We start from the raw sequence: 10,334 nt of genomic DNA, 5'->3' as shown, positions 1-10,334 counted from the left end.
CTGGTGTTCTCCTGCTTGGAACGAAAACCTGCAGCCACTCGGCCCTTTCTGGCACGAGTTTGACACCCCTGGTCTAAAACTACCAAGTCCAGGAGAATCTGGACTGGAACCAGGAGAACATGGATTGGAAGTCCTGACACTCTGGAGGAAAGCATTGTTCTTATTGTCCATTTAATGTGCAAAACAACTGTTCACTACGACCGGTGCACCGGACCAGGACCAGAACCAGAAACAGGACCATAACAAGAACCAGGACCACAAACAGTACCAGGACCAGGATCAGGAGCAGCTGTTCAGACATTTGCAGTTTTCTAGTTTTTATGGAGATGCCGTCGGAGTGTTTTCAGAAAGTTGCGTTTTGTATTGGCTCCAAGTACCGTTGTCATGGAAACAGAAACCCAAAATGCAACCAGTGTTTTCGCTTGAAAATGTGTAACGTGGCCTGAAGGACCTGACCGAACCCATCAAAAAATAAATACAAAGACAACAAAATAAAAGCTCGAACTGCACTGAGCTCCGGATGGGGCTGCTGGTGGTCCTGGTCCACCAGGAGACGGAGCCCGGGTGCTTTAAAGTTTTCACTGGACGTCCTCGTCATGTTAACAGGGACTGAAACGCCTCGGTACAACTAAAGCAGACCACACTTTCATTACAAATCCATCAGTTAGGACACTTATCTAAACTTACTGCAAACTGAAGTTGGTGTCGAGCAGATTCCAGTTAGAGCCTGAGGAGTTCCTGGACAGGAGCACCGCAAGCATAAGATTACACACGATATTCATGTTCAAGACCAAACATGACCAGAATACCTTATCTGTTCCCCAAAAACTCCCAGGATTCAACAAGAATCAATGATCACACAGACAGACGTCTCTCTGCAGGAAACCGCTCCACCTTTCAGCAGAGCGAAGGTCGTCCCGGTTCCTGAAGTGGTCCACAGTCTGGTCAGAGACCAGGACAGGTGGAACCGGAGCGTTTCCAAAGACCAGAGGTTGAGAGAATGAAGATTTCAAATCACTACGATCTTCCAGTAAAGACTGGGATCCACTGCCAGCAGTCAGTTTTAGAACTGACCAGAACAGAAAGGGACAGATTGACCCAATTAAAGTCTGTTTTCTTATCCCACCTTCTAGAAACCAGCATGGCCTCACCTCTGCTCCTGATGGTTCCTCAGGGTTAGTCCTCGTGATTGCCTGCTTCTGTGTAAACCTTGTCCTCTCAGCGTCCTGCCGTCCTCATGCTGCTCAGAATGAGACGCTTCGCTTCTCCGGAGCTCCCGGTCTGAGCGGCCGGGTTTTAAAGGCGAGGCGGTGACCTGCGGGGCGTACGTGGACCTGAGCGGTCCGGTCACAGCTGGGCCGGCAGCCATTGGCCGCTGGAGCGGAGATGGAGACGTGCTCTGGCCCGGCGGGCGGCGGCGGCGCCTCCCAGCGCCAAGAAAGACATGTTTGTCTCGGCTTAATCCTGTAAAGGACGGCGTTTCGGGGAGGACGATGGGGGCATTTATTCAATGAAGCGTGTCAACAGACACTCAGAGCCGGAGCTCTCAGACCCGCCAGCAGCCCAGGTTTGACCCCCGACCCCGGGAGGAGGAGGCTCAAACACAGCTGTCACCAGCGTGAGTGAGGAGGAAGAAGAAGAAGAGGAAGAGGAAGGTCATCCTTCATTAATGGAGTACAGTGAGGGGAAAAAACGAGATTTAACATGAAGAAACATCCTGTTCTGAACACTTCCTGTTTTCACGTCGCCTCGATCTGCTCGGGACACCTGATGGATTCTGGAATCATGAAAACTGTACTCAAATGTTTTTTTAAATTTCTTTCAAAATCCAAATCATCCCTCAAATAGTGGAGAAGTGAACCTCCTGGAGAGCAGCTTCTGAACCTGTTGTTCCTTCGTCCCTCCACAGAAAGAGACTGCATTTATTCCGCTGGCATGAAGAGAGTTGAGGGGAGAATAGAAGCCCTCTGGAGGGCAAACATGGAGCCGCATGCTGTGATTAGATATGGAAGAGAAGGGTAAATATTTGATCCTGGGGAGTCGGTTCTGCTTTCCACACATTTCAGCTCAAAAGTTCCGCAGTTCCTGGACTATAAATCACATCAGTCAGCTCGTGACCCCACCCCCACCCCCCCCCCGATGAAAGCCACTTCATGTGAAGGAGCAGAGGTCATGTGAGAGGAAGGTATTGAGAGGTGACAGTTTTAGACGGAGCTTCAGGAGAACAGGATCAAGGTTCACGTCAGTCCAGCGAGAGCGCAGTGAACACACCTCTCATCACACCTGCTGTGTTTGTCTCCTGCGCTGGTTTGCCAGGATAAAATCCTGCACGCTTCACAACAGTGATGTGTTTTCACTTCAAACAGCGTGGTGAACAGCTGATCACCTGCAAAACACTTGCAGAGGGCAGCATGGTTGACACTTTTTTTTTTTTTCACAGGATCGTAGTAAATGATCTAACTGTGGGGAATTGCAGCTGCAGCCTCACTCTCACTCTCTGATTTACAACAGATGATCTGTTCAACCAGCTGGTTGAAGTGTCTGTGAGCTCGACCTCGAAGCTGGAGGGTGGAGTGAAACTCGTGGTTATCTGGTGGTTACAGCCCCCCGCTGGCCAATCGCCTCCCGTCGCTGCAGAGTGGGAGCTCTGGTATCAGCAGTGAGTCATTGATCCTGAGGTGACTTTCCTTCAGTGGCCGAGGATCGACGGACAGACTCATCGAATCCTTCTGACTCCAGCAAGACCAGCACCACAGGTACGACAACTGCAACGTCTTTCCCCATCTCCACAGTCATCGTGTGAGAAGCAGGTCTGAGGAACCAGTCCGGCAGCGTGAGGAGAGTTGATCTGGTGTGCAGAGCTAAACGCAGCAAGATAAACCAAGAGGGTAAATAATGTGGGGGGCGGGGGGCTAACAGCGACTCCTGGTTCTCCAGGAGAGAATAATAAATGACCACAGAGCAAAGATATGGGAACGAAATGTTACTGCAGCTGTGAAATGACCTGGTGGATGTTTTTTGACAAGAAGAGATTCTCATTCGGAGGAAGAAATGCTGTAACTGTCAAAGGACACTGATTCCTCAAATCCAGTTTCTGCTCTGATTATGTCGTAATTTGTCTTCTTCTTGGGGGAATTAGTTCAAAACAGATTTCTGATTTCATATTTCCTGCTGTTTTACGGTACTTCAGTTGGTGAAGTAAATAGAGCTGTTTTGCTTCCTTAGTTTCGAGGTTTATCCGTCACTGACATCTGGATTTATACGCCTGGAGCTGTTCTCCAGCAAAAAGCCAGATGTAACTGAGCCTGAAGCTGACATGTCCACTCCTGCTTTGGTTGCAGCCATGAGGCTTCTTTGTCTGCTGCCGCTGGTCTTCCTGGCCGGCGGCGGTGCCTCCAGGCCCAGAGACTGGGCTCATCACGGCGCCCCCATGTTTGCGGACCTCACGGTGCAGGAGATGAAGGCGGTCCGTTCCTACCTGCACGCCGTTCCAGAGATGCATCTCACCAGTGCTGAAAGCAAGACTCTGAAGAAGAACAGCATCCTCCTGATGGAGCTCCACGTCCCCAAGAAGCACGAGGCGCTCAGAGCTCTGGACCGCGGACACGCCAGACCGCCTCGCCAAGCCCGCGTCATCATCCAGTTCGGGAACCAGAGCAAGCCGAACATCACCGAGTACACCGTGAGTCCTCTGCCGAGGCCCAAGACTCACAAAGTCAGGACATTCAAGGGGGGGCGGCCGGTGGCGTTCGACTCCAGGCCCCATCACCAGCGTGGAGTACCATCATCTTACCAAGACCCTCGAGAAGATCACAATGAGAGCTCACACGCTCCTGCTGGAGACCACGGGCGGATTTTCCTTCACTAACTGTTCAAACCGCTGCCTGACGTTCTCGGACATCGCCCCCCGTGGGCTGGGTCCCGGGGAAAGGAGAACCTGGATCATGCTGCAGAAGTTCGTTGAGGGTTATTTCATCCACCCAGTTGGGTTTGAGGTTCTGATCAACCACAGGGACCTGGATCCGGAAAAGTGGACTGTGGAGAAGGTCTGGTACAACAGCATGTACTTCGACAGTGTCGAGGAGCTGGTGGAAAAGTACGAATCAGGGAAGGTGGGAAAAGTCAAATTGCCAGATCATGATGAAAATGACCTTTTCTCCACCTACGTTCCCCGAGGTCACTTCAACACGCCCACGGACATCCACGGGCCGAAGCTGGTGGAGCCTCAGGGGCGCCGCTACCACATCGACCGCAATTTCGTGGAGTACGCCGGCTGGTCGTTCGCCTATCGAGTTCGCTCGACAGCCGGCCTTCAAGTCTTTGACCTCCGTTTCAACGGAGAACGGATCGCCTATGAGATCAGCCTCCAGGAAGCCATCGCCTTCTACGCCGGCGACACGCCGGCCGCGATGCAAACCAAGTACATCGACGCGGGCTGGGCGATGGGCACCTCAAACTATGAGCTCGCCCCGGGCATCGACTGCCCGGAAATCGCCACCTTCGTTGACCTCTACCACTTTTTCGACACGGACAAACCCGTGCGGTACAGAAACGCGCTCTGCATCTTCGAGATGACCACGGCCATGCCTCTGAGACGGCACTTCGACTCTGACTTCCATGGCGGATACAACTTCTTCGGCGGGCTGGACAACACTGTGCTGGTCTTGCGGACCACCTCGACGGTTTATAACTACGATTACATCTGGGACTTCGTCTTTTACCAGAACGGCGTTGTGGAAGTGAAGGTCAGCGCCACAGGATACATCCACGCCACCTTCTTCACGCCCAACGGGCTCCACTATGGAACGAAGGTGTACGACTATGTGCTGGGTAACCTGCACACACATCTCATCCATTACAAAGTAGACCTGGACCTTGCTGGTGAGTAGTACCGCACAACCATAACATTTGGATTAATTTATTGCAAAATTATAAAACATTAATTCAAGTGAAGAGTTAGAAAAATCCAAAATGGACCTGGGTGCCGTTACTGCAGCTCTTGCAAGAACAGAGAAGCAATTATGCTTTGAAGAAGACTGTTGCAGACGCTAGTTCAGATAAAAAGAACCTTCCGTACTTTACTCTGCCATAAAAGACACTCTTGTGCTATCAGGCTTGTGCTGACTCGACCTCTTCAAAGGCTTAAGGAGGTCACGAGCCATAAAGGGGTCAATAAACAACAAGATCTTATGAGGCCTCCTTCCCTTTTGCTTCTCTAATTAACCTCCTGATAGAAGAGATAAAGTGCAATAAAATGTGTTTACTTTGTCGTATTGCCACTCCTGACCATTGTTCTTTGCTGGGACCGATGCAGGCCGTGAAAACAGCGTGGAGTCGATGGACCTGAGGTTTGTCAACATCACCAATCCCTGGAGCCCGGGACACTTCGTCGTCCAGTCCAAACTCCACAGGACGGAGCTGAAGACGGAGCGATCGGCCGCCTTCCGCTTCGGCAGGAAGTTCCCCCGCTACGTTCACTTTTACAACCCCAGTGAGAAAAACAAGTGGGGCCACAGCAGGGGGTATCGCATCCAGCTGAACTCGCATGCCCACAGTGTCCTGCCAAGAGGCTGGAGGGAGGAAAACGGCATCAGCTGGTCCAGGTAAGACAGCATCGGGGCGCAGATGTCTGGTTCCTGACTGTAGCTGACCCCAGCAGTGTTCAGCGGGGCGGCGGAGGCTAATCTTTAGACGGCACTGAGGTCAGGAAGGAGTTTTCTTTTCTTAGCAGGGGTGTGGCAGACAGTTAGGCAACACTGTTGGAAATGTCTGTGATCTCTTGATCCACAGAGATCATTTGCTTCAGACTATTCATCTTTCTGGTATTGAAAACATTCAGATTGCAAACATGGATGGATGTTTAGATTGTAGTCAGTTTTTATTACTCGAGATTTATCCCGCTAATTTCACATGGAGTGGTGTTGGCAAGAAGAGGAAAGGTCTCTAGATAGTTTTCCCCTTAGAGCTCCACTGAGTGGACGCTAAATCGCTCCAAGAACAAACCAGAGATCTAATCTCTCCAGAGTCCTGGGCCAAGCACGATAAAACAGAACAAAAGAGCATGATTTGGTGACTATAAAAAAGACCTTAAACTCATAAAACCATAAATGTGGTAAAACCACAGAGGCCATAAAACCTTAAAAAAATAAAAACCATAATGTAGCATAGACCATAGGACCAGTAACTTAGAATAAAACAGTCCTTGGAGTGAAATGCAAGTCTGAATAAGGGTGTTAAAAAGCGACAGGTTGGCGAGAACCCAAAGTTTCAGTGGCAGTGCGTTCGAGTCTCGGAGGGGCAACAGCATAAGAAGGACCACGCCACAGCTGGTGCCGGGACCTGGACACGTCCTGCACCGTCTGCGGCTGCGTTCTGAACCAGCTGTGGTTGGTTGACTGTGAGACACCGTAATGAAGTGGATTACAGTCGTCGATGCGAAGGACAGAGTCATCCTCCTTCACCATCAGTGCGTCATTTTTCAGTTTGCTAGCTTAGCATGAGCAGCAGTCTCCACTGGAGTGATGGGACGTCATGTTGATGTGAGCTTCATCACATCCGGGTTCACTCTGTCACAGCGTGGACTGTCCTGAGCCACGCCAGCTGAACTGTCCTGTATCCACCCGTCTCCCAGGTATCCTCTGGCCGTGACCCGCCACAAAGACCACGAAGCCACCAGCAGCAGCATCTACGCCCAGAACGACCCCTGGGAGCCGGCCGTGTCCTTCGAGGACTACATCCGCAACGACGAGGACATCGTCAAGAAGGTGACCGTCCACTTCTGTTTAGAGAACGTTATATCGAATATATACAAAAAGAAAAAATATCCAATGGCAAACAGAAAACAGAGGAAGTCCTGTTTCCATGACAACGCTTACAAGTGAAAATGGGAAACTGTGCCCCTGGGGGTAGATTTAAACCACCTGACGGGGTGGCGTTTGCCCCTGGGGTGGATTTAAACCACCTGACGGGGAGACGTGTGTCCCGGTCTCTGCAGGACCTGGTTGCCTGGGTGACGGTGGGCTTCCTGCACGTGCCTCACTCGGAGGACATCCCCAACACGGCGACGCCGGGCAACGCCGTGGGCTTCTTCCTGCGGCCCTTCAACTTCTTCGACGAGGATCCGTCGCTGGCGTCCAGGAGCACCGTCATCGTCCGGCCCGGTCCGGACGGAACGCCCCGGGTCCAGCGGTGGACCCCCGAGGTCGTAGGTCACTGTGTGACCCAGCAGCCGTTCTTCTACAACGGGACCTACGGTGGAGTGTAGCTGAGTGCCGGAGACGAAGCCCTTCGGGCTCTGGGTCATCAACACCAGGAAACCAGAGTCTGAGGGTTTTTTTTCTTCAACAGTTTATTAAAAGTTTAAAGATTAAAAGAAGAAACACATTTCAGGATGTTTTAGGTTTTTTTTTGTTTTTTTTTTAATGAATGGGGAATTTATCATTTTTTTAATGAATGAAAGTTATCAAACTGATGTGTCGACTTGTTTTTCTTCGCACGCACACACACACACACACACACTCTCTGTCTGACAGAGAAGTTCATTGACATATACAGTCACGACGGCAGGGTTCCAGATTAGAGCATCTTCCTCCCTGTGACCACAACAATATTCAGAAGCATACATTTCTTCCAGGTCCGGGGTGTTGGGGTGTGTCGGGGGTGTTGTGGTGTGTCGGGGGTGTTGTGGTCTTTCGGGGGTGTTGTGGTGTGTTGTGGTGTGTCAGGGGTGTTGTGGTGTGTCGGGGGTGTTGTGGTCTTTAGGGGGTGTTGTGGTGTGTCGGGGGTGTTGTGGTGTGTCAGGGGTGTTGTGGTCTTTCGAGGGTGTTGTGGTGTGTTGTGGTCTTTCGGGAGTGTTGTGGTGTGTCGGGGGTGTTGTGGTCTTTCGGGGGTGTTGTGGTGTGTTGTGGTGTGTCAGGGGTGTTGTGGTGTGTCGGGGGTGTTGTGGTCTTTCGGGGGTGTTGTGGTGTGTCGGGGGTGTTGTGGTGTGTCAGGGGTGTTGTGGTCTTTCGAGGGTGTTGTGGTGTGTTGTGGTCTTTCGGGAGTGTTGTGGTGTGTCGGGGGTGTTGTGGTCTTTCGGGGGTGTTGTGGTGTGTCGGGGGTGTTGTGGTGTGTCGGGGGTGTTGTGGTCTTTCGGGGGTGTTGTGTGTTGTGGTGTGTCGGGGGTGTTGTGGTGTGTTGTGGTCTTTCGGGGGTGTTGTGGTGTGTTGTGGTGTGTCAGGGTGTTGTGGTGTATCGGGGGTGTTGTGGTCTTTCGGGGGTGTTGTGGTGTGTCGGGGGTGTTGTGGTGTGTCGGGGGTGTTGTGGTGTGTCGGGGTGTTGTGGTCTTTCGGGGGTGTTGTGGTGTGTTGTGGTATGTCGGGTGTGTTGTGGTCTTTCGGGGGTGTTGTGGTGTGTTGTGGTGTGTCGGGGTGTGTTGTGGTGTGTTGTGGTGTGTCGGGGGTGTTGTGGTGTGTTGTGGTGTGTCGGGGGTGTTGTGGTGTGTCGGGGTGTTGTGGTCTTTCGGGGGTGTTGTGGTGTGTTGTGGTATGTCGGGTGTGTTGTGGTCTTTCGGGGGTGTTGTGGTGTGTCGGGGTGTTGTGGTCTTTCGGGGGTGTTGTGTGTTGTGGTGTGTCGGGGTGTTGTGGTGTGTTGTGGTCTTTCGGGGTGTTGTGGTGTGTTGTGGTGTGTCAGGGTGTTGTGGTGTATCGGGGGTGTTGTGGTCTTTCGGGGGTGTTGTGGTGTGTCGGGGGTGTTGTGGTGTGTCGGGGTGTTGTGGTCTTTCGGGGGTGTTGTGGTGTGTTGTGGTATGTCGGGTGTGTTGTGGTCTTTCGGGGGTGTTGTGGTGTGTTGTGGTGTGTCGGGGGTGTTGTGGTGTGTTGTGGTGTGTCGGGGTGTTGTGGTGTGTCGGGGTGTTGTGGTCTTTCGGGGGTGTTGTGGTGTGTTGTGGTATGTCGGGTGTGTTGTGGTCTTTCGGGGGTGTTGTGGTGTGTTGTGGTGTGTCGGGGGTGTTGTGGTGTGTCGGGGGTGTTGTGGTGTGTTGTGGTGTGTCGGGGGTGTTGTGGTGTGTTGTGGTGTGTCAGGGGTGTAGTGGTGTGTTGTGGTGTGTCAGGGGTGTAGTGGTGTGTCGTGGTGTGTCAGGGGTGTTGTGGTGTGTCGTGGTGTGTCAGGGGTGTTGTGGTGTGTCGGGGGTGTTGTGGTGTGTCGGGGGTGTTGTGGTGTGTTGTGGTGTGTTGTGGTGTGTCGGGGGTGTTGTGGTGTGTTGTGGTGTGTCAGGGGTGTAGTGGTGTGTCGTGGTGTGTCAGGGGTGTTGTGGTGTGTCGTGGTGTGTCGGGGGTGTTGTGGTCTTTTGGGGGTGTTGTGGTGTGTCGGGGGCTTTGGGAGCTCCGTTAATCCCTCGCTGGGTCTCCATGGACGAGGCTGAGGAGGCGCAGGCATCCAGGATGCAGGATGCCGTGTGTCCGCCCCGCCTGCTGGAAACCGCGGCGGGAATGTTTCAGCTGCGGAGACGGCCTGGAAAAGCAAACAGCCTGATTCCGGATCCTTCCCTGCAAACACTGGAGGATCCCCTGGAAACCCCGGAAACCTCAGAGTCCACGGTGTGGACGGAGCATCAGCAGCACATGGTAGCCGTGTCCATTCCTCACATAGCACAGCGCTCTGTGTGTGTGTGTGTGTGTGTGTGTGTGTGTGTGTGTGTGTGTGTGTGTGTGTGTGTGTGTGTGTGTGTGTGTGTGTGTGTGTGTGTGTGTGTGTGTGTTTGGAGTGTCAACAGCGGTTTTTGGTGAGAGGAGAAGGAATCCAGCCATCAACCTGCGTCCCGATCTTCGCAGTCTAAAACCAGGTTTTTATAAGCGTGTGAACATGTTTAAGAGTGTGACGAATAAAAGAGCCGAACCCGAGAAAAACAACACGAAACCAAACCCGTAACCAGCATTCCTGCCGCCGTGAGCCTGGAGACTCCGGTCCTGACGTCACCAGCACACCGACACACACCACAAACCTGGAGTGTGAGGCTACCGCACCTTCACCTTCACTGGAAAGGATGTTTTTATGGTTCAGTTCCACTTTCTGGAGGCTGAGCGCCAAACCTGAGCTCCTTGCTGTGACTGAGGCCAGACTCTATTCGATGCCATAAAGCCGTCATGTGAAGGCGGTGTGTCGTGAACGGCCTCTGGCCAGTACCCATGATGCAGTGCGTAGCGTCTGTCGACCCCAGACAGAAGAGGGATCCCGGCCGACCTCGGGTGTGATCCCAGCGGGGGTCGTCAGATACTTCAACCACTTCAAACAACCAACAGAGCGAGGCTGTAACCGCTGGTCCCACAACAGAGACTCTTCACTTCAGCTGGTTGATT

The 10,334-nt window shown here is 52.5% G+C and overlaps 1 protein-coding gene across 1 annotated transcript; it reads left to right on the top strand.

The window, feature by feature from the left end:
- Positions 1 to 3,343: 3,343 nt before the first annotated feature.
- LOC115384578 (amiloride-sensitive amine oxidase [copper-containing]-like) lies at positions 3,344 to 7,264 on the top strand. The gene is given in 5 exon segments (XM_030086832.1): positions 3,344 to 3,760; positions 3,762 to 4,881; positions 5,315 to 5,603; positions 6,632 to 6,764; positions 6,995 to 7,264. Coding segments are annotated over 5 exon segments (2,229 nt in total).
- The last annotated feature ends 3,070 nt before the right edge of the window (positions 7,265 to 10,334 follow it).

The sequence above is a fragment of the Salarias fasciatus genome, unplaced genomic scaffold (assembly GCF_902148845.1).
Source record: "Salarias fasciatus unplaced genomic scaffold, fSalaFa1.1, whole genome shotgun sequence".
Lineage (NCBI taxonomy): Eukaryota > Metazoa > Chordata > Actinopteri > Blenniiformes > Blenniidae > Salarias > Salarias fasciatus.
The sequence above is the reverse complement of the archived record's forward strand: the minus strand, read 5'-3'. Positions and strand labels throughout refer to the sequence as shown.